This window comes from Oenanthe melanoleuca, chromosome Z (genome assembly GCF_029582105.1).
Source record: "Oenanthe melanoleuca isolate GR-GAL-2019-014 chromosome Z, OMel1.0, whole genome shotgun sequence".
NCBI lineage: Eukaryota > Metazoa > Chordata > Aves > Passeriformes > Muscicapidae > Oenanthe > Oenanthe melanoleuca.
In genome coordinates, this window is record NC_079362.1 from 33,969,717 (window position 1) to 33,994,604 (window position 24,888).

Genomic DNA, 24,888 nt, shown 5'->3' on the forward strand with positions numbered 1-24,888 from the left:
TGCATCTTCCAAGGCTGCAGATTGAAGCCACATATTTGGTAGCCTGGAGTTTTTTTCCTTACTGCTGTCAGAACTGTGTCTGTACCATACAATGCAAAGTTTCAATTATATGTGCTGTATAAGGCTATGCCCACACTTCTGTCAAAACTGCATATGATGCTGTAATTGCATTGTATTTCTAAACTTCCAGGTTTGAGTTAGAATCATAGTGGTTTTTTTATAAAATATTCTGGTGATTAAAATGATAGCTAGACCCTTGAATTAAAATCACTGTAGAAAGAAGTGTGATGACTTCTAGCTTGCTAATGGTGAAATTCCTGATTTGGTTTCCATAGGAAAATTCAGAGGACTCTCCTGTCCAGGAACTGGAGTCCAGTCCTACAGCTCCCAGAACCCAGGGTCTCTGCCTAGGCTAAGGATGTAGATGGACAGTAACATAGTTACACAGACCGGCAGTGACAAGGTGCTGCCTTCAGCTTCACAAGCACAGCCAACCATGTCCCCTCCTCCTCACAGGCTGACAGTGGCAGAAGGTCACTAGTGTAGGCACACGCGTGACACTTTCCAGGTTCACAAGCTCACATACATTTGCGGATTCTCCAAGTAACAGCACAGCACCTTATCCACCTTATGGGTTTCCCCTACTCACCAGCTGATCCAGTTTGCTAAGTGTTAAACACTCACTCTCTCATTTCACAAGCATACCAGAGCCACAGTTTCCCCTAAATAATACCACAGACCCTCTGCCCACCCAACACTTCTCACCTAGAGCTCCCTACTCACCACCTGATACAGCTTGGATTTTGCTAGTGAGCTATACCAGGAGTTGGAGTCTGTGATCCTTATGGTCCCTTCCAACTCAGGAATTTCTGTGATTCTATAATTTGCATAGATCTGTTCTGGAAAAGGTACAGGTGCTCAGTCCCATCTACAGCCAGCGCTACAAGGGCTGTGGCTACCTATTCTGAGTCTGTCATCTCTGCAGCTGCTTTTTTTGTGGGCACATATTGTTCCCACTCCAGCAGCTCAATCCCAAGACCTCTCCTGGACACTGGCACTGAGACTCGCTTTGGTAGCTGACGACACAGTCCTGTGGCATCCAAACCTCTGGTCTGATTCCAGTTGCTGGCATCAAATCCCTCATACCCATGTCAGTTCCCCCCAGTAGCTGGCACTTAATCCCTCCAGCACTAGCAGCATCCGTGCATGTGGGATGGAGACTGGAATTATAGAGAGTGTTAAAAGCTTTAGTAGTAGGACAAGATAGACTGCAATGATGAGGTGCTGAGGTCAGATAATGTACTGACCAACATCAACTTGCATGCATCTGTTCCTTTTTACACCCCTGTCTGCTCCTATCCCATGCACATTCACTGTTTTTGTGCTGGCAGGATCCCACTGACCCCTCCTACATTCTGCACTTATCAGTTTGCATCCCTATCAGTAGCAAAGTCCCTGTCTGCAGTTTCTTGGTAGCCCATCAATTGCTGTCATTTACTAGGTTGTTTTCGATTGGTGTTTTTATTAACATTAGGTGTATATCTGTCTCCCTCCTTTTTCTTATCTCAATTTGGCAAGGTCCTTAGCCAGATAATCTTACTGAAAAACCAACATTTTCATAATCCATATATCTTCTTTATCAATTACTAAGAATGACCAGGTTTGTTCCCATCCTAGCCTCCCTTGCTGTATCAGTTAGGTTTGACTCTGTAGGTTCTGCTTTGTAGCTTCTTTGACCAAATACCCTCAAGGAAGTATTGCCTGCCTTTTATCCTTATGTATGAGATGATACCTGGAGGAACTTAAATTAAAACAACCATTGTATGTCTTGGTACTCAAGAGTATTTTCTTTGAAATAAGGAAAAACTCTGGCTTATTTCTTGAATGCAGTTACTTTTACTGTGTCTATATGACAGAATTTTCATGTTTACACTTGTTTCTCAGACTTCAGTGGTCTGTCTGTGAAGTCCTGAGATGTATAGTGTGTAATAAGTAAGAAGGAAATAGCGGTGGATGATTTCACTGAGATGTTGACAAAGAAGGGCATGTTTTAAGAATGCAAGTAATCTTTTACCATGTTACAGTTGATTTAGGCAACATGAATTTTGATGGACTTTCAAGGAAGACTGTACTACGTAGTAATCATTCTTGTACACTGACACTGGGTAATAGAACAGTAGACAGCAATTAGCATGTAGACTGAAGGTGTTCAGGGAGGACATGCTTTCTAAGAGCAAAAGAGATTTTTACTGGTTACAGAATGAATTCTCATCATAATGACAGCAAAAATAGAAATGGCATTTTATATGGCAGACTTCTGGTGTTTTCATATGATGATGTTAGGTAATATGAAGAGAATATTTCAATGCATAGTACATCACCAGAATTGTTGGGATTTAAGAATTGTTCAGCTTTCAAAGAGAAAAGTTTTTCTATTATACCATCTGTGAATTCTGTAGGGTTAGTGTTTGTCAAAAAAGTGTATATAGCCAGGAGATGTTAGTTAAGGATCTATAAAATGTACTTCATGCATTGGGTTTTTAATTATATTCATTGTAAAAAGTTAGCAAGTAGATTCTCTTTTAAATACTGCACTTAAGCATTAGATAATTCCACTTGAAATATCAAAAGGAATTTTATTTCTAAGTAAATACTAAAGTAAGCGGTTCAGTTATGGAATGGAAAATCAATCTATATAAAAAAGTGTTCTTAATTACTGGTATTATGTTATTCATTAAGATAGTCATGGACCTTTTCATTTTGCAGAATAAGAGTGACTGTTTGGTTTGTTGGGTCTTTTTGGAAAAAAGCTGGAATTCTCTAAGTCAAGTTTAAGGTTGGAATAAAGGTTTGTGAATGAACTCATATCTGTGACGAGGCATGGTAGGACTACTGCTGTTTTTATGAGTAGCACCATTTGAATGGACTTGAATCAGGTAGAGTTGAACATCCTGTCTGTGTGATCCAGAGATATATAAATATGGATATATAAGTACCCATACATTGTTGTGCATATGTTGAGTACATAAATTCTTTTGCTCCACACAGTTGCAATAATGTAAAATTTCCTATGTTTCTGGATTGACTGAATTACTCAGTCTTGATGGAATCCCGTAGTTTGAAATTTTGTTCAGTGTAATTGTTAACTAAAATAGAAGTAATTTACCTTTTTTCCTTCCATAGGTATGTATTCTTCTTGGATCCATGCAACATTGATATAGTACATCAGAAGATTAAGTCTATTGCCTTGTGTGTATCAGCTTGCCCAAGGAAAGAACTGAAAAGTCTGGCTGATATACAGAAATTTGCAGAAACTAATGGTATGAAAACAATAGGTTTGGTTTTCTTCATATTTTCGTAGGATATGAAAAAGACTCATATATGGGCTAAAAATGAAATATGTATTAAGAAATATGAACAGAAATAATGTGCTCTTTTCATTAAGCTAAAACATTGCTGTATCTTACAATATGATAGGGTTCCACTGTGTCTTGGGCAGTTTGGCAATAGGAGTACGAAGTATAATAAGCATTTGAGGGAATGTTTTTCGCTCTTAAGGAAGCGTTTTGTCATTGCTGCTTAACAGTAGTGCTGTTGAAATGTTCTCATGTACAGGGGGCTAGTGAGAGCTGTGCTGTTGCTTAATGGCACTTGTGGCCCAGAGTATGGTTGTGTGTGTGTGAAAGTATTCCTGCCTTTATTCAGTGCTACAGTGCAGTTCTTTTTTGCTTTTGTTTTGTTTTGTTTTGCTTTGCTTTGCTTTTAAAAAGAAGTGTAAAGGAAACAAAATGCATTAACAAAGGAAACAGTACACCTTGTCTTCATTAAGAGCAGTACTTTTTCTCTGTAGTAGTAATACTGACATTACTAGCTCAGTTCGTATTTTAGCAGTGGAATAAAATTAATGAGAAGAGACAAACCATTGGTAATAAAATAAAATATAGGAAATTAAAAATAAAGATATAAAATTAATTTGAGAACATTTCGGCATTTTTTTAGCCATTCAATTGGGAACATTTTCCTAATATGTGAGAAGTGTACTAAAGTTATCTTTTAAAATGATGCAGTAATAGTTCTTTGCAAGGTACATGACTAAAATGAGCCATGACCTAGTTCAAAGCAGTGGAACTAATAACTTTTCATAAAAGAAACTGAAGTGTTTACTTCTGTAGTAGCTAGCACAGGTCATGTGAGTACTCTTGTTTGAAAGCAGAGCCAGTTGAAGTGGCCCTGGGGCAATGTTAGTGCCCTTGGTCTCCCACTACACTGTACCTGCATGCCTGGGTGTCTGATATCTGAATCAGGAAGCTGAACTACAGTGAAGCATCACAGCTTTCACTGAGCTGCACAAACAGCTTCCTTATGTCATCTGTGCACCCTTGTCAATTACAAAAGAAAACAGTGAGTATTTACAGTTGCATTCTTTACTCTTTCTCTGAGCTTGCTGTGTTTTTCTTAACTAATGAAGGCCAATTCTTTATTGGTATGAAGTGAAGGTCATTTATGGTGCAATTTTTGTACCTCTTGAAGCAATGGAATTCAGGCGTGCCTTTTTTTATCACTTACATTGTTTCTATAAGTTAAATGTCTTGTTAATTGTGCCTGAAGTATGTTCAGTATAACTATCTTTTATAGTACAACAAAAACCACTCTCCCCAAAACAAGCTATGCTATGTCTTGTTCTCATGATTCTTTGTTCTAATTCTATTTTCCTTAGAGCTTTAGATTTTAAAACCTAAAGATTATCTTTTTTTAAATTAATCTGACAGGCAATTTTTTCAGTTTCCAGAAGCTTGGTCAAAAGTATGAAACCTGGTGCTGAAGCAGAACAAAATCACTAATAACTTCAATTCCTAATTTTCATTAAATATGTGGCTTATCAAATACAGGTATTACACTAAACTGATTTTTCCTTTTATAGATGAAGTTTGTGCATGACTGAAATCACACCATTCAGAGAAATATTGTCATGCTCATGTTATATTTCTGCTTAAATTTTCACAGTCTATGGAAGTTACAAAAAATGGTGTTTTGCAGCAAGTGAACAGCTAAATTGTTGATTATCTTAACAGTTGCATATTTATACAGTCAAAGTTCAAATGTGATTCAGCTTTTAGCAGAGCAAGAACAGTGGATTAGTACCAAAACTATAATGCTTAGTAAGGAGAAAAATTTTTCAGAGATCCGCTTTGTAACTATGATAGTGGATTTGTATTAATTAATACTAGGATTAGGTTTGGCAGTCTGTTTTAAGTGACCATTGGCTCCACTGTAAAATAGAAATGGTAATAATGAAATCTGAGGACCTTGAACATGGCTGCAAGAGCATAATTTCAGTTTCTGTGTTTGTGATGATACATAGTTAGAAAATAGAGTTCAGCTGTCAAGTTCTGAAGAAGGGGGTTAAGTTGTGTTTGATTTTGTGATAATTGGAAACACTGAATGTTTCCAGGCTCACAACTTCTAACATTTGAAAAGAAAACCATCTCATAATGTTTTAAATTTATAGGTAAAGAATGCAGTCAATTCTTAGTTTTGCTCTGTTGAGCCTTTCTGAAAGCTTTAATCCTCCCTGTATCCTGAAAGTAGCAATTGTCTGGAGACAGATTATGTAGGCTGTTGCATGACTTTTGTAGAATTGGCCATTTTCACCTGACTCATATGCCATCCTTGAAATCACATTACTTGTCCATGCACTTTGAAATTCTTAAAGAAATTACTGCTTAGGAACCTTTCCTCAACCCAAAGAAATCACCTGTTGTACTTCAGTTGCCCATTAAGATGTGGTGTGGTAAATTCAAATAAATGTAGTTTTTAATCTAAACGTCTTGATAAAGAGCTGTAACATGTAAAACATTCTAAAACATATTTGTATTGACTAGTTATTTTATCAATATCACATATGAATTTGCAGCTAGCTTAGGTATTTTTACTAAAGTGAGCCATGCAGTTGATTGCGTCAACACAAAAGGACAGAACTGCCAATCCCAAAGACTCAGAACACTTGCGACAGAGCTTATGTTTGTTGTGCAGTTCTCCAAGCGAGATTATAAATACGCATTTAGGGCAGGGAAAATACTTGCTTGAGGCAAGAAGACCATTTAATGATACAGCAGCCTTTTAGCTTTCTGAATCAGTAATGATGCCCTTGCTCTTCTGCAGTAACTTGGGAAAAGGAGATGATTTTGGGAATAGCACAGCACCATTTCAGGACAGTAACTTCGTTCCCACCCCTACCTCACTTGCCTTCTCACAGTCAGATCGTGCATTTGCAGTACCTTCCCATCAAGGAAGAGAAGAAGCCCATCCCTTGCAAAGCCAACCTGATTTTAAGAGAACAAGAAAGCATTTACCTTTAAAATCTTCACAATAATTGACACCCAGAAAACTGGAACCAGCTGGGACCTTTTACAAGAGGAGGAAAAAAGGAAAGAGAAAGCTGGGCACTTGACCACTTAGATCTGTGACCTGTACAGAGGTCCAAGAGGTAAAATACAGAAGTATTCTGGAGCATCTCCTAGAAGTGACACAGGAAGGTGCAGTGTTACCTGAGAAATGTTGCCATGTTATTCTCAAACAGCCATGCTAGTACTTGAGTTTGTAGAGCTATTGGTTGGAAACAACTGAGAATGTTATATGTTGTGACCTGGTTGCCGTTGCTCTCCCCAGGATTTTCTCACCCAGTAGAACACCTCAGGCACAGCGTACTTGTGAATCAATATTTTTGTTGATCTTGGCCCTTAAAAAATCATGTATTTTGAGTAGTGTAACTGAAAGCTGTTTTTCCCAGAAACCAAATTGATGCTTCAGAACTTAATGTCCGTGAAATACTGCAGTGATGTTTTCAAGGACTTGCTAAAGCGTTTTGAATTATCCTTGAAGTTATAATTAATCTATGACTGTGCCAAATGAATAATGAAATGTCATTATTAAAGAGAAACACTAGACAGGTGGTTGTAATTTCTGTTTAAATCCCTGTTTAATTCAGGGATAACTATAGTGTCTACTCAGTGTGGGAACTACTATTCCTATTCATTGTTTAAATAACTGGATGCTTATTTAGGAACTTAAAATTTTTATTTTGCAGCATCTTGGCAGGCATCTCTGTTGTCAGAATTCTGTAGCTAGGCCAGGCTAGTTGTGGTCTGGGTGGGCTTAGAGCCAGAGGTAATGCTTCATTAAGTTTGCTATAGAGACTGACCTGAAAGAGATCAATAAAGGAAATCAGTCTGCTAAGTCAGAGCAGGTGATATCTCTGAGCTATTAGAAGAAACCACAGGGGGAAAAAAAGGATTTTTTTTTTTGTATGAACATAATGAATTCTTCCTGTATAGTAAAGTACACCTTTGCAGTTCCCGTTGGCACTTGCTTTAGAAATAGCTGTTATGTGGTCACTGTGAGCTTCTGACATTTTTTATGTGCTCTTGTTCCCCATGCCTTTGTTTATTTATACAGTGAAAGTATGCTGTTTCAAACTTAATCCTTTGCTAATGATTTTCTTGAAGTATGATGCAGTGTGTCAGTTACAGATACCTTATGCTTAAAGTAAGTCTGCACCCTCAGGTCTTTGGAAACCTGGGTATGTTTTATAATTTTGAGTGTCATTTTTTAAAATTGACTAGAGTGAAAAGTACATTATGAACAATTTTGAGATACAGTCATCTCACAGTACTCTATCTTGTTACCAGAACTGTCCATCAGGTTTGTGGTGTATTGGAAATGCATCCTCTAGTTAGAATTAAATTGTTTCTTCAACAGAAAGTGACAGCATGTGGAGTCCTCCAATAATGCTGTGTTGTGTTATTGATTACATTAATAAACCATTTGGAAAGGGGAAGAAACAGTGAGATTATAAATCTCGTTGTTGTGACTACTGAATTATTTAGAATCATATGGAAAAAAAGCCTGCTATCAATTGCAGTGGAATAAAATGTCAAATCAAAAGGAATGCCCCCAGAATGAAGAGGTGGGGGGCCCATTGTTATGCATATAGTGTTTTAATTTAAAGTGATTATTGATACTTGGGGAAGAGATTGTGAAACTACTGAGGATCACAAGAGGATCACAAGAGGATTAGGTTGAAGACACAGCATTGTCTGAAAGTGTAATGTTTATGAATTGTGAAGAGGGACTGCATTTTGTATAAACTCCTGCTATATTGGCATCATAAAGGCTGTGTTCTGGTCCTTTCATTACAATTTTGTTTTTAAACTTGTACATGAACATATTCTCAGCATGTATTCACATATTGCATATCTATACAAACTAAGAAGGGAAACAAGGATTATCATAATAAAAGGACCAGTGATTTCCTTTGTCTGTAAAAGAGAAAACTATCAGGAAGAATAGATCATTAAAAGGAGGAATATCTTCGAGAAGGTTGAAAAGTTACTATTCCTTCATATGGGTTATAATTACTATTGTCAAGCCTAGTAGTCAAAGAATAAAGTCTAGTCAACATAATGTGGTTTGTTTCATGGTGATCCAATCCTTTTTCAATTTGGCAGAAGTCCGTGAAGAGAGGATCATATTATTATTTGCTATAGGCATAATTTTTCTGGTGTTGTGCGTCATTGTTCTCTTTATTGACAGAACTCAGCAAAGGGTAGTAAGTACCATCTTCTGTGGAAGCAGTATTTGGCATCCTACCAGTTCTGTGGTTTTTGACTCTGGAATTTGCAGCAGCCAGATACATGTGAGAGTGTTTTAAGCTCCCACTTTTCTATACTGTGTTGCTAGTCCATAATACGCTAAAATAATATCCAGTTATTGGAAGTGTACCAAGTTGTCTTATTGCATGAAGCTTTGAATGGGTAGTATGGTTCAGATTAACAGTTTAGAGCTGATGGAGTTTGACAGATAGATTTCAGGCAAGTTCTGGGGTGAGAAATGTAGAAAAGTGTTAAGAATTTTATCCTTGTGAGAGTCTGGGAGCCTTGTCCCTCCTGAACTCCACCTCTGTCAGTATCAATATCATACTCTAGCCTTTATTGCATGGGTTGGTTGGTCAAGCATAATCATCTGTGAGTCATGTATTCACAATGATAACTAAGTCAACATTGCTAAGTTTTAATTGGTGAACTTGATCATAAAATAGAACTCAAGAGAAAGTAGGACTGGGCTGAAAGTCCAGACGCGAGGAGGTGCGATTTTTAAGTCTCATTGCTGATAACATTTCTGCACATTTCTGTCTGTGAGTTTTATCCCTGTGTCAGAGAACTTAATGAACTAATAGCATGTTACTTGTAAAGGAGACAATGAAATAAGATACTGAGTTTTTGCTTTATAAGCTCTGCTTTATCATATAGCATTTTAGAAGTTAGTTATCAATCACTATAGAATATACTGAGTTAGGGAGACCCATGAGGGACCACGAAGTCCCCCTTTCTGTCCCTGAACGGATACCTCAAGAATCACACCATGTACATGACAGTATTTTCCAAACACCGCTTGAATTCTGTCAGGCTTGGTGCTGCGACCACTTCCCTGGGGAGCCTGTTCCAATGTTGAACCACCCTCTGGGTGAAGAACCTTGCCACAATACCTAATCTAAGCCTCCCCTGATATAACTTCTATTCCTTCAGGTCTAGTTGCTGCAGAGACCAGTGCCTGCTCCTGCTTTTTTCCTCACAAAGAAGTTGTAGCCTGCGGTGGGATCTCCCCTCAGACTCCTCCAGGCTGAATCAACCAAGTGACCTCAGCCACTCCTCACACAGCTTCTCCTCAAGGCCCTTCATCATCTTAGTTTCCCTCCTTTCGCCATTCTTTATTGTGGCACCCAAAACAGCCCCCAGAGTAGAGCAGAGTGGGACAATCTCCTCCCTTGCCTGGCTGGTGATGCTGTGCCTGATGCACCCCAGGACAGGGTTGGCCCTCCTGGCTGCCAGGGCACTGCTGTATCATGATCAATTTACCCTTGACAGTGACTCCCCAGATCCCTTTCCGCAGCACTGTTCTCCAGAGTCTTATTCCCCAGTCTGTCCAGGGTTTTTCTGTCCCAGGTGCAGAATCCAGTGCTTGTCTTCCTTAAACTTCATATAGTTGATAATTATCCAGCCCTGTCATTTGTTGACTCCTCTCTGCAAGGCCTCTGCCTTTGAGGGAGTGAATGGCCCCTCCCAGTTTTGTGTCACCAGCAAACATAATTTGGGCGTTTGAGTCCTGTGTCCAAGTTATTTGTTAAGATGTTGAAGACAGCAGGTCTAAGGACAGAGGCCTGTGGAACCCCACCAGTGATAGTGACACCAGTCTGACGTCACCCCATTCACTGTAACCCTTTGTGTCTGACACATGAGCCAGCTGCTCACCTATCACATCATGTGCTTATCCAGCTGCGGGCTGGACATTTTCTCCAGAAGGATTCTGTGAGAGACAGATCAAAACTTTACTGAAATTGGAAAAATTACATCAACTGGCTTCCCTTGATCAACCAGGTGGGTTACCCTGTCCTAGAAGGTAGTCATGCTGGACATGCAGGACCTTCCTCTCATGAAGCAGTGCTGGTTGTGACAATGGCTGTGGTGTCATTCAGGTGTTTTTCCAGAATAATCTCCATAATTTTACCAGGCACTGAAATGAGACTGACAGGCCTGTAGTTTCCAGGGTCATCCTTCTTGCCCTTCTTGAACATTGAGACAACCTTTGCCAGCTTCCAGTCAGCTAAGAACTCCCCAGATACAAAAGACTGTTCAAAAATAATTGAGAGAGTCTTTGCAATGACATCAGCCAGCACTTTGATTATTCTTGGATGAATCCTATATGAAGTCACATTGATACATGAGAATCCAGCTGAAGCAGCAGATTACACATGAATTCAGGGTCAGCTGTGAGTTTATCGTTCTTCTAGTCATGTCCTCTAGCTCTGGGCACTGAGACCTTCTAAGCCCATCACCAGTGTGAAAGACACAAGTTAAAAAATCATTAAACATGTCACATGTGTCATGCCATGTTAGTGCACAATGCATGCACAATTTCAGACTCAGAACGGAAGTTCATATAAATTACTTTCTCAAAACTGTGGTTTGTAGTCTCTCAGCTGTGCTTTGCCATGTCTATGTGAGAAGGGGTATGTGGAGCTGCTTGGAGCTCTTTGGAACTTAAAAGAATATACTCCTAAAGTCCTGAGGTGAATGTGCTGCTCCTGGTACTGAAGCTATCCCTGTTGTCTCTGTGTATTTTTGTATTTTTCTGCTTAAATCCTTGTCTCTGAATATGAGTCCGTGTTTCTATATCTGAAAATCCTTGTTTTAGTTGTTGTTAATAAGTGTTGATAGGTAGACACTGCTGAGCTCCCAGAATGGAATCCAAAACCACTGGTATGCTTTCCACTATTATAAGTCAGGGTATTCCCTGACTTATAAATGTCATTGGTATCTTCTGTGGACTGCTCCTTTTATTGGATGACTTTGGGAATCTTGCAATTTCTCAAGCTGTAAACTCTTTATAGTAGTGCTGCTTTAGCAGGAGTTTATTTGTTGGTTTATAGCAAAGCAAGTGCAGGAAGGAAAGCTGTACTGAGCTCTGGTCTCTAAAAGTATTTTTACCTAACCACCTTTGGTTACTTTGGACCTTCCTGTTTACTGTACTGTTGTGGAAAGCAGGGTGCTATGTCTTCTGTGTACTGTGTCTTCTGAGCGCACAAGTCCTTCAATAATTTACCTTCTCATTTATAAAGAATCTTTGAAATAAAAGTCCTGGCTTTTTGCAGCACCTTTATATATAAACTTGGGCTAAATATAGCTGTTTTCTATGAGTGCCAGTGATAATGGCTGTTTAGCTTCTTACTAATCCAAACCTCGGCAAAACAGAAAGGAGACATAGAAAAGAAATTCCTGCAGCTAGGTTGTCTTTTGAGGTACTTTGCTCCAGTTAGGACTCCAATATATTCTAATGGCTGGAGCAGTTCTATTCATTGAAAATAAACCATTCATGGAACAGAAACTGTGGTGTGTCTCCATGATACCACTTCGTGTGTGAAACCACCAAATACAGAATTGTAGGACCAAAGTGTGCATACAGGCACACTACTGTGTACTCACAAATAGACCAAACACTGATGCTCTGCGTAGTTTACAAGTATTTTTCTTAATGTTAAATGTTGGGATCTGACATCCAATCCTTGTAGGACAGTTGGATGTAATTTGCTTAAGGTTTTCTCCAGAAGAAATATGTGCATTGCTGTAGGAAGCAAAGGGTGTATTATTTCAGTGATCTTTTAGTTTGTTCTCTGTACCCTGCTCATACTGGTTTTGAAACATTTATGAGTGATAATCATTTAGGAATGAAAAGTAGTGTCTTTGGTAAACTGTCTCATCAAGGTAGATGACTCAAATGTTTCCTTCATCTTTTTCAGGCCTTACCAACTTGAACAGCAACAAAAAGTTTGGCTATGCTAGTCTCTTCTAACCCAGAGTAACTAATATAGAGTGGAAGGTTTGACAATTCAGTTCATTCTTCTCTCTCACCTTAGAAAATGGAAACTTCTATTTAGTGATGCACACAGACTCTTTTGTTGAGAAATGAGTTTGAAGTTTAATGTAAAGTAAGATTATTCAAGCACATATTTGAGTTCTAAAACTCTCCTATACAGTATTGGAGAAGTCAGAAAATCTATATCAGAAAATATAAATAAATATTTATGGGAATAGTTAGAGTTTCTGCCTAATTATTTAGGACAAAAGGACCGTTATTTCAGTTATGAGACTGGTAATTTTTTTAAATACAGGGTAGTTAATATCCTTTGTTTGACAAGCTCAATGAAAATATTTTTATGCTTGGCTGTGACTAAGGAGCTCACGTGCCATGAGATAGGCATCTGAAGGGGGAAGATCCAGAGTAGCCCAAAAGCAGATCCCAGGCAGGCCATGGTAGTGACAGTCTCAGTTGTCAGGCATAACAGGAGGGAATATGCTGTTAGCTTCCAGAGGGAACTGTCAAGGTGTCTTCAGTTTGTTAATGGCCAGAAGAGTATTGAGTTACCCTACAGGTCTTACTTGAATGGTTTCTGACCTGTATGCATTCCAGGATCTGGCATGTGATTTTGTTTCATTTACATCTGTCATCCAAACAGGTCTCCAGATGCACAGTTGTAGCAAGAGTTTCCTTTCCTCTCCATAGTAAATCCTGTCCTCTTTCTCTCCTGCCTGAACTGCTGGAAGTCAAAAGGGAGCATGGGTATCCACAGACCCGCTCTGTTCCTTAGACTTGTTTAGATGTTGGGGTCTTTGCATAAGACACTAAAACTGTAGTTCTCATTGGTCACTTGGGCAGAATGGCCAAGCTGGCCCCAAACACTCTGTATCATGAATCTATATACACTTGTCCACATAACACATATCACATTTCTTCCTATAGAGCTCCTTGTTCTTGCCATAGAATTAAAACCAGCTAGTCATTTAGGCTGGAAAACACCCCTAAGATCATCAAGTCCACTAGTAAACCATTTACCTTAGCTTCATGTCTCTACATTTTTTAACTATCTCCAGGGATAGGGGTTCAACTATTTCCCCAGGTAGCTTCTTCCAATGCTTGACAACACTTTTGGTGAAAAAATTACTCTTAATACCCATCTAAACTTTCCCTGATACAGCTTCATGCCATTTCCTCTTGCCCTGTGTCTGGTCAGTTGGGAAAAGAAGCGAACCCCCACCTGGCCACAGCCTCCTTGCAGGCAGTTGTAGAAAGTGATAAGGTCACTCCTGAGCCTCCTTTTCTCCAGGCTGAAGAAGTCCCTCAGCCACTCCTCACAGCACTTGTGCTCCAGACCCTTCCCCAGCTCCATTGCCCTTCTCTGCAGCACCTCACTGTCTTTCTTGCAGTGAGGCATCCAGAACTGGACACAGGATTTGAGGGGTGGTCTCACCAGTGGGACAATCCCTGCCGTGGTCCTGCTGACCACACCATTGCTGATACCAGCCAGGATGCCATTGGCCTTCTTGGCCACCTGGGCACAGCTGGCTCATCTTCAGCTGGCTGTGAATCATCTTTATAACTTATCTTTTGACCTATATTCAAAGCAAAATAAATGTAAATATCTGCAATCTTCTTTTTCCTTCTGTTTTAAAGATAAACCTATGACACTCTCCAGTACTGACCCTCCAACAGATGGAGTGTTAGTAAATGAAAATGATCCAGAAGTTTTCATATCTACAAGAACAGATGAACAGTTTTTGCAGCAGTATAGAGCCTTTTGTCCAAAAAGGACAAAATATTCTAGATACTTCATTTACAACTAAGATCTAAGGAATGTTGTCTGCCTGATATCTGTTTATCTCATGCCATGTTTTCCACATAAGCAGCAGCATAAGGATTAATATTAACAATTAATAATTGAAAATGCATTTCCGATGTTTCACCTCATAACTTCGCCTTGTAGGAAATCTGATTTTCTTCAATAGTGCATTTGGTGGTTTGGACTGGCTTCCAAAAAACTACTTTGTAGAAGTGGTGCTTAAATAGTGTTCCAGAGACTGCATTAGATAGAGAGCAGCTGAGGCAGCTAAGTAGGCTCTCTGCTCTTTCAGTCTGTGAATAGGTCTCTTGATAGAGGTAGCAATGATAGATTAAATTTCTGCAAATAATATTCTACAAATTCAGCAAATAATAGTTCTGTTTGGTCAAAATTCTTGATTTATTTTGGGTAATGGTGTATATGTATTATCCAGATCCAGTTTGCAGAACTCTCTTTTACAAACTATTCCTGAAGAAGAGATTTTAATAACGTAAAGAATTGAATATTTAGTGTGATGATCAAGACTAAGATAAGTCCTTAGTGGGTGTTGCAAAGGGGAAAAGGACTAAAAGCTAGGTATTAAAAGCCCTTTGCACTTGTAAGTAAGCAATCTATTAGGAAACAAGCTTGGAAGGAAATTCATCTTTGGATAGGCAACTTAGATCATTGGAGGCCATCTTACCTCTGCAATTTCTCTCATACCAGGGCTCCAATCTGATTTGAAAGTTGCTGATTTCCTGGAAGCATTGGGTCAGATGTTCAGTGGCTTCATTTTAGATAAATTTAGATAAATTTCTGCTAAGTAAGGTACTTCCATTAGGCAAGTGTCAGATACAAAGGGAAACTTAATTCACATTTGAATTTTGTTATAGGCAACTTGGTCTTTACTGTGCCGTACCAATTTTTTTATGGAAAGAGTTCAGCTTTTTAGAAGCTTTGGATATGTAATGCAGAGATTTTGTTATTTCTCAGCCAATTTTTTAACTTACCGGTTGGGGTTCTTTGTTCCTCTCCCTGAAATGTATAGACTAGTTGTATTTTGAATACACACACACAGAAACCCTGCAAATCCAGGAATATTTTCTTTCTGTCATGAATATTGTATTATGCAATGTTCATGCATTAAAAATTATCATGAAAAGCATGTTGTAATAGCAGGGTATTTTATGTCCTTCTTTTTTACATCACATTGTGAATTAGTCTTTTCCACTCAAATACCCAAACTTTGGAAAATCCAAAGCTAGATGGTGAGTGTTTTTGTATTCTACTGACAACTGATCCACCACATTACAGGAGGAGCTAGCAAAGCTTTGTGGTAATGACATGAGGAGGTGCAGAATCAGCACCTCTATCTATAGTTTTAATGCCTGTTTGCAAATAATATGAATGTTTGATTTTTATTTGTTTTCCATATCAATTTTTTTTTTTTTTTTTACTTTTCAACAGGATCCACTCTATGTAGCTATGAACTACAGCCATCAGAATACACTACAGACCCAAGGGCTGCCAAGTTATGTCCTAAATATCCTGTTCCAGAGAGGTAATATGATCAAGTTGTCTGATTTGGGGTGGAGGGAGAAGAGATTTGATTTGATTATGACAGTTCTTTAGAAAATACCAACACATGTTCACTCTTACCAGGTAGATGTTTTAGTGTATGATTGTATATATTTCTAAAAATATATGTTTTTTAAAATGTAATAAAAATAACAGTCAAAGAAAACCCCAAATTATCCATGTGTGTGTTATGGAAACCATTGAGCTGACATATTCAAATTCTCTTGTCTCATGTGACTGACACTGTTCTAAGTATCAGCTGTTTTACTGCCTTTCACCCTATCTATAGCCAGCTGCCTATCAGCAATGCAGATCTGAGACAATCATGGAACATTTTTAATCTTTGGGAGGAAAAATTATGTGGGGATGCACAATCTCAGCAGCATTCACTTCTTACACCTCACCTCAGCCAGTCAGATTGATGCATGTTACTTCATTTTTTACTCTTTCAGTCCACAAATGACTAATATAAGATAGTTGAGTACCAAAAAGAGAGCTGTATTTTATTAACAGATCATTGAGATCAGATTTTGAGGTTTATTTTTTTAAGTGTTACATTAGACTGCTGTGAAATAGGATTGGAAAGTTCATAGCTTCATAAACTCTCCTAGCTCTGCTGCTTGGACCTGTGGAGATGAGCATTGCTGAAAAAAAAGTGATCTGTTAGCTGTTGTGCACAGCCTTCTGTCAGTAATTGCACTAACTAGAGAAGAACCACATTGTGTTTCTCAAAATTTAGCTTCTCAAATATACTCAGTAGTGGGTGGCAACTGCAGAGTCTTATGCATAGCTTTCTGTTACTTTTTCTGTAAATGTTATATTTGTGTCAGTTCTACAAATTCTTTTTTGTGTACATTGTAGCATCACCACTGAATCTTCTTTTTTTAAATTATAGTGACAATTAAAGGCAGCTGGAATATTAATTTATTTTTTTTTATTTTCTCCATAAATATTAATATTCCATGCAGCTAGCCAGCTGTTACAGCAGTAATACAAAAACAAATGAAAACTTCAGTGCTAGCTTGCATACTGAAAAGGCTTGTTAGTTCTAATTTTTGCCAGAATTATATTGACTTCTCATTGTGTGTTCCCATGTCATTCAGTCTCAATGAATATAGCATAGTAAGAAAACAGGATAGTACAATGCATGAGAGATCTAATGATGCTATGTAAATTCATCATAAAAAACTACCTTGTGTAATTTGAAATAAGCTATTGTGTAGATGGAGTATTCCCCATTTTTGATATGGTATTACTAAAATTTATGACATGTTTGAGCATTTTTGAGATTGAAAAGACTGAACTTAATGCCCTAAGGCAAAAAAGACCAGCATTGTATCTGTAAACCACTAGTTTCCAGGTTTTTATAGTTAAATTATTTGAGTAAGTCTAATTTGTAGGAGAAATGGAATCCTATTGAGACAACCAAATGAACACCCAACATTTGTAGACTGAGGCATTCAACCTAACAGTCACATTTGATCTGTGTCATGGTTTAACCCCATCCAGCAACCCAGACCCCCACAGCTACTTGCTCACTTCCCCACCAGCACAAATGGGGAGAGAACTGGCAGGGTAAAAGGTAGAAAACTTGTGGGTTGATATAAAGATGGTTTAATAGGGGAAGGAAAGCTGCATACACAAGCAAAGCAAAACAAGGAATTAATTCACCCCTTCCCATGGGCAGGCAAGTGTTCAGGCATCTCCAAAAGAGCAGGGCCCCATCACATGCACTAGTTATTTGGGAAGACAAACACCATCACTTCGAACATGCCCTCCTTTTTCTTCTTTCCCCCTTTTTATGTCCTGTGCATGATGCCACATAGTCTGGAATGTCCCTTTGGTCATTTGGGTCACCTGTCCTGGCTGTATCTCCTCCCAGCCTCCCATCACCCCCAGTGTCCTTGCCAGCATGGCAGTATGAAAAGCAGAAAAGGCTTGACTCTGTCCAAGCCCTGCTCAGCAATAACGGAAACATCTCTCCATTATCAGCCGTGTTCCACATAAACCCAAAACAAGCCCCATACCAGCCACTGTGAAGAAACTTAACCCTACCCCAGCTGAAACCAATGCAATCTGTCAAGAGTTATGAACCCTCTGATTCCCATTAGTTCTGTGGGATGGAGGTAGCGTATAGTATGAAGATTGTCCCTTGATGTTTTCTGTTTGATGACCAGGCTCCTTCACAGCCTGAGGTGGTCAATGGACTCCTGCCATCCATCTTCAAGGTATTATGTCCAACTTTAACAGAGCAGTACAGTCTAGCAGTGCAGTTAGCAATATGTGTTTCTTCTACACCCAACCTATATCAGCCTCTGTAGGCATTACTGCATGTTTAGAGGACCCTGGAGGAAAACCTGTCCAGTCCCCTGTAGCATTTATCTATAAACCAGCTGTGCTGAGCTGTGCCAAGGAACTGCCCTTTGGAGATTATAAAGAGCAGCTAGCAGTGGCATTCCAACTGGACTCCCCCTCCCTGCACACAGGTACATACACAGGGATAGTAGTGAGAGGAAAAAACTCCTTGAAATCTAATACTTGAGTATCAATCAGATGAATCTCCTAACTTCATTTGAATAATACTTTAAAAGTACAGCTTCTGAGACCAACATCTAATGGCTTGAATTTTATTTGTACTTGTTTATGATTAAGCATCATGTTGCCATTCTTAGAAATTTGTAATTCCTTTTCAGTATGTAATATACCAAGATATAATCAAGAGTTCATATAAAATAGCACAGGTCATGGAGAATATATCAATTATTGTGTTTTTTATTAGGACCATTTACCTCACCTACTCATTCAGTCAGAGCCACTGGAGCAGAAACAGATCTCAAAAGTGAATTCTCAGGAGTCCCATTTACTCAAGAAAGCTCGTAGGAACAAATATCCTATTTTATTTTTGTTAATTAAAACAAATTTAGCAATTAATTACTGCACATGAAAATAGGTGACTTAAAATAGGTAATGAAGTTGCTTTAGGTTAAGGGATATTAGATAACTAATATAAATTCTGACGCAAAAAACACTTTCATCCATTGGGATGTATTTTGGAAGAATACTTTAATCTCATTACTTCTCTTTTCAAAGTGAATATTTTTGTATTTGGATGCAGGAGTAACATGCTTTTACCTACTGCCACCTCAAAATTTGGGCTTTGTTACTGTAATGACAACTTATAAATGCTCGAGGCTTTCTGTAAAGTTGTAGCAGTTAATAATTGAATAAACCTCTCAAATTTCTGTCTTTTCAGTAATACAGCATATAATGAGCAGCAGTATTCCAAAATAAGTTATTTTTTAGGAGACTAAAAGGATACATGGGCCACCTTTTAAGTAGGGCAGCCGTCATTATGGGTTTAATTTGTTTTTTAACAACTGTGACTAATGTAGAATTACTATGCTATGCTTAACTGCTGTAGTCATTACTCTCAAAAGTAGACCATCAATATGAGCATCTCCAAATGCATTTACCTACTCAGCATAGTAATCCTAAAACCATAAAATTTGCAATCATCAATTACTTTAAACAAAAACCTAGGATCTGCTAATTACCTAGAAATGGCAGGTGATCATAATTTCTCCAAATTTCTTTACAGAATAGTTGCACATTAATGGTTTTCACCATGTCATCCTTTTTACCTAGAAAAACAGTGAGTGGGAAATATGTGCCTAAGGCAGCTGGCACTATGTGTTTAAAATGGTGCTTAGAATTTTAGAGAGACATGGCCTTAAAAAATAGTTACTGAGGACAGAAAATTGTTGATTTATAGGCCATTGCTGAAATGGGGGAACTGCAGAAGATTATGTTGATTGCTACTACAGTCCAATGAAATGTTTCAAATAAGGAAGATTGGGCAGGTGAAACAACAGAAAGGACATTTATTTTCATTGGATCCAGTTACCGGAAGGAACATGTAATTCATGTCTGTAATGTAATTGGGAATTGATCAAATCTTGTAATAAGCCACTTTGAGATCTGACATAGTTTATGAGTAAGACAGACTGCCACTTAATGGGAGACATTTAGAAAACAAAATTACCCACTTTTAAAAGGGAAGTTTTTGCTCTCTTATGTCTTTCTCTGACAGACTTGATAGCAGGTTTTTCAGAGCATTCTGCGAAGTTTTGTGCATAGTCTCAATAGTTTTTTGTGAGGGTGTTTCCAAAACAATTCAAAGCAGTAGAGACATCCTGGCAGAATTGTAACAAAGTTAATGAATATAAACACTGTGACTGAAATATTCAATACAAGAACAAGCTTAGTATGGGGAAAGGTAGGAATAAATACATTCATTTTGCTTGGCAGCAGTTGTGAATGCTGATGTCCTTTAGTACAAAGTATAAACACTCAAGAAGAGTATTGTTATTCTGCAATTTCTTTAGATGTAAATATGGACCAGAATTCCATTCTAACATGAGTGAAAGGCATTGTTTCAGCTGCTGGTTCACCACCTGACACTTGAAAGAAAGACATTTAAGTGGAAATAAGAACATATTGCCTTGTCATTTAAGGGTGGGAGGGTAATAATATCCTATTGGAATGTACACTCCAGCCTCACAGGGTTATTTGTAAGAACTGCATCACTTTCCATTATGATCATCCTCATTTCAGCAGCACTTGTGCATTCAACACATGGTTTCTGGTTATGATGTTATAAGGGTGGAATGATTGCATCTATTCACCTTTCATTTGTGTGTTGATGTGGCATTTATATTAAGTAGGAGTAATTTTTTTTTCTGATTTTTTTTTTCTTGTGTCACCAGTGCACCTATTCCATTCTTCCATCGCTGTGCTCCTGTGAACATTTCCTGCTATGCCAAGTTTGCAGAGGCCCTGATCACCTTTGTCAGTGACAGTAGTGTCTTACACAGGCTGATTAGTGGAGTTATGACCAGCAAAGAGATTATAATGGGACTTTGCTTGTTATCACTAGGTAATTGTTTTTCTCATTACTAGCTATTTCTTAGTGTACTCCATTAGGAGATTGTTAACACACTCTAATCACAATATGAGCATAAAATATGTGTGATAGCAACAATCCCTTCGAAAATTATTCAGAATGCTTTTTAAATTTTTGTTTGATAGCTGGGTAACGTTTTCATAAGTAATATACATATGCATTCCTGATTTTGTTTTTCTTACACTGATTATGAGAGAGAGGATGCATGGCTGTTAATTAGCCAACATTAGTTTTGATATAGTCAAGACAGCATCTGCTTTTTCTTAATTTTTGTTATAGTATTCCCCTTTTGCATTTGTAGTAGTCATCTTTACCAATTCAAGTCCAAATAAACCCCTTCCAAATAAAAAGGACAGGTTGAGAAATGCACAGTAGCACACAACTGTTGAATTTAGGGAATTTAATTTGTTTCATTTAGCATAGGTGCGCAAAGTTATGAGAATTTTAAGAGTGAAAAAAAAAAATTAAGCGCCCATTTGTTGCCTTGGATGTTACCTCCTTCTTCCCCTTCCTTCAAAATTAAAACTTCAGGTCTTTGAAAATCTCAGCCTTTTCTGAAGAGCTGGAAGTTCCCAACAGTACAGAGGTGCTGAATTGTTTCTATAGGTGCAAGGTGCCTCTAGCCTATATAGAGTGACACTTTGGCTAGACTGAAGAGCTCTTTTAACAAAGTAATCTTGTTTGACCTGGAATGTTGCCCACCAACATAAATTGCTTTCCTAGTGAGTCTATTTTACTCATACAAAGTATAAAATCTGAAATCCTAAAATGGGAGGATCAAGATATTAGCTATGCATATGAGTTGTGCACTGCTTAGAAAGAAACATTTCAAAGATGTATCAGATGGAGGGTCCTTCGTTTTCCATTTGCTTTTGTGGTCAAAAAAAGGCAGGAGGGAAGGAGGGGGAAAAAAAAGGAAAAAAAGGATGCTAGATACCACTAACCCCCCTACAAACACACAAAAGACCACTGTGTATGTTTTCGACTGTAACTGGATAGCTGTTTATTTTTACATCTTGACAGCTTCAGTATTTGGTAATAATGGTAGAAAACTGTTCGGAATCTGAAAGCTAGTAGCTGATTCATAGTGCTACTGTTCAGTTAGAGTCAGAAGTTAGTACAGAATTTACATACAGTTAATTTAAAAAATTGTTTTCATAATTTTATAGTTAGACAGAAATTATTTCTTTTAAAATAGTGGATTAGACTGTGATGCAAAAAGCCAGGTTCCTGTGGCTTGCATGGAACTGCTGAACACAGATACATATATATGTGTTATGAGTGTGTACTTGTACACACCACTCATTTAGTCTTCACTGGTGTATAGTTTTTTACTTATGACTGTCATGACATTTTGGAATACACAGATATCATATAAACTACACTTGTTTGACATGTGTATTTGAGTGCAGACTCTGCTCTGGTCCTCAGGAGGTGTGCTCATGTTACCAGACTCAAAGTACTGTCATGTGTTGCTGTCCGTTTGGTCATTGTCTTAAGTACATCTCTGTCTGTGTGCATGTATTATGTCTTGTGTTTAATGTATTGTGTAAATGTATTTATGCTCTCTTTGTTTTAATCAACATTATCAAAGCAGAAGTTGTAGAGGTGCCTAATTTTCCTAACTATCTATTCAGTGAGTTTGTAAGTCTCAAAAAAGAAATCTGTCTGTAAAAATTCTACTGGAATGCAGTTACCTTAGTGCAGTGGGAAAATTAGGAAGGCTATCTACTTTAGTAATTAGTCTGCTTATTTATTTGTTTTCTTTTGCAGTGTTGTCCATGATTTTGATGGTTATAATAAGGTACATTTCAAGAGTACTTGTCTGGATTTTAACAATTCTTGTCATTCTGGGATCACTTGGTAAGTCTTATTTGTCTCCCAGTTTGAGTGCCTAGTTCCAATCCATGTGCTACATGTCCTCAGTCCAGCTACATCCCACAGAAATCTTGGATTGTGAATTTCCCTTCAGCCTTTTTTTTTTAATCCCTTTCACATCGAAAATGCCGCCATAGTAATTGCAGATGTCTTGCAGAGAGTGCATTGCTCCTTGAATATTTGCACACCCTGCTTGGCAGGCAGTCTTCATGTAAGCCTAGCTCACTAGAGGCCACACGTGTCAGTGCAGGAGATTCCTCACAGCACTTGTAGCACAACCCTAAATGTTGCCTACTTCTTAACCTGCCTTCCAAACATGTCAGCTAGGCAGGCAGTCCTGGGTGTGTCTGATGGCACTCCCACACCATGGCTGGTGCATGAAGAAATCAAAGCAACTGTTGCTTATGCAGCTGAATGTATTTACAAATCTGATGTGTTCATCAGCCCTTCCATTGTTTGAGTAGCTCTTTTAAACCTGTTCTTGAAGAGAGGAAGTAAAGGTGCTTGTCTAGCAATTCTAATAAAATCCTTGTATTTCCATATGATTCAGGAAGACCTGCATGACCTAAGTCATGTGTGAAATGCAACCAGCCATGATATCTTGGAAATAACTAAAGGTTGTTTCTTCCAAAATGATGTAGCTTGTATGAAAATAGTCTTATTTTGTCACATTAGCTTTTAAATTCATAAAACTAAAGTTTTCTATGCTTATTACTGAGTAGCTCAGCCAAAATGTCTGGGCATATGACTGTAGGGAAGGAAAAAAATAGAATAATTGTATTAGGAAGTACTAGTGATTTAATTCTTGCAATTTTTATGACTTTATGACTGCAGTGGATGGAAAAAATCAACAGACCATCTATATTTTTTCAGGACCACTTTGGTTTTCTGATAAATGGCCTTACAATCTATGACCAGGGAAAAGGGAAAATATAGATTTTTTTCTTTTAATTTATATTCTCTTTAGAAACTGAGCAACCATGTTGAGTGAAAGAGTTGAATGACTTATCTTACTGGCATCTGTTACTACTAAAAAGTTTCATCTATTACAGGGCTTGAATAAAATACTGTCTTTTATGAAATATAGTGCTTATTCTATCTCAACTGTTTGTTTAGGAGATGTCAAAAGAGCTTTCTTCATTTTAGACCTGAACACAGTATGTTCTGCAAAAACATGTGATCACAGAATCAGTGGGTAAGGTTGGAAGGGACCACAGAGGTTCATCTAGTCCAACCTCTGTACTAAACTTATGCATTTGATTCAGAAATACCAGTGGAACAGAGAAGGACACCTAAAAGAGAAAAGAACTGTACCAGAGAGAAGAGTTTATCTCCCTGAATGGCTGGAGACCTGTGTTCAAGAAAAGTTCTACCTTGGAAAGGCAGCTAGAATAGGAGAATGTTTTTTCTGGCCATAAGGCTAGGATGAACATAACAGGGGTGAGAAGATAGTACTTCACATTGTATTTGCCTCCTGTGCATTTTACCAGTGTTTTTTGCAGTGTCCAAGACATTGTCTGAAGCACGTTTAGCGACATATGATTAAGGTGCTGTTTCCAGCATCAGGCTGATGCTTGTTGTTATGGTTAGTGTTCATAGGAATGGTAGACTCCTTGTCTTGTTGTTCTTGTTATTTCACATCCTAATCCAAAGGTCCATCTCTGTTCCCCCTCCTAAATTCTTACTCCCTGCATTATTATGCACACATATATGTTCATACGTACAGCCTACCACAGAGTTATTTATGCTTCCTTTTGTTCTTTTATTACCTGTCTAGTGGAAGCTGTGCTATTCATTGTTAGGGCAGCAGAGGAAAACTAGGTACTTTTCCCTTATCTCAAGTTTCTGTTGGGTTGAGTATTCAGTACCAGACTAGACTTAAAACGAAAGAACTGTTTTATTGCTCTGGGACTTGAGAGTATCTATCACACAGAAAATGGATCATTAATCTATCCTTTTTTGTTTTCTCACTAAAACATAGGTGGTACAGGTGTCCTGTGGTGGCTCTATGCTAAACAAAGAATATCTGCCGGTGCTCTTGAGACCCAAATAGCCAAAGACAATCTTCAGGCTCTCTTGATCTATGCCATTGCAGCTACAGTCTTCACGGTATGCTTTGCTAATGATTGTATTATTTTCTTGTTCTTGTCTTCCTGTTGGGCTTTATTTTTTTATTTAGGTGTAAGCATTGTATTTGGAATATTTTGGACCAGTTTATTTCTGCCACAGTTTCTGTTGAAGAGATTTTCTTTCATTATGT

At 38.1% G+C, this 24,888-nt stretch overlaps 1 protein-coding gene across 6 annotated transcripts in view; it reads left to right on the forward strand.

Moving 5' to 3' along the window:
- SLC27A6 (solute carrier family 27 member 6) overlaps positions 1 to 24,888 on the forward strand; it is a 139,752-nt gene that overhangs the window by 22,098 nt on the left and 92,766 nt on the right. For all 6 annotated transcript variants that reach the window (XM_056514652.1, XM_056514653.1, XM_056514654.1 and 3 more), the window contains exons 4-8: positions 3,184 to 3,320; positions 15,677 to 15,770; positions 20,554 to 20,723; positions 22,524 to 22,613; positions 24,610 to 24,737. In XM_056514652.1, coding sequence (XP_056370627.1) covers positions 3,184 to 3,320; positions 15,677 to 15,770; positions 20,554 to 20,723; positions 22,524 to 22,613; positions 24,610 to 24,737 — 619 coding nt within the window. The remainder of the gene's footprint in view (positions 1 to 3,183; positions 3,321 to 15,676; positions 15,771 to 20,553; positions 20,724 to 22,523; positions 22,614 to 24,609; positions 24,738 to 24,888) is intronic.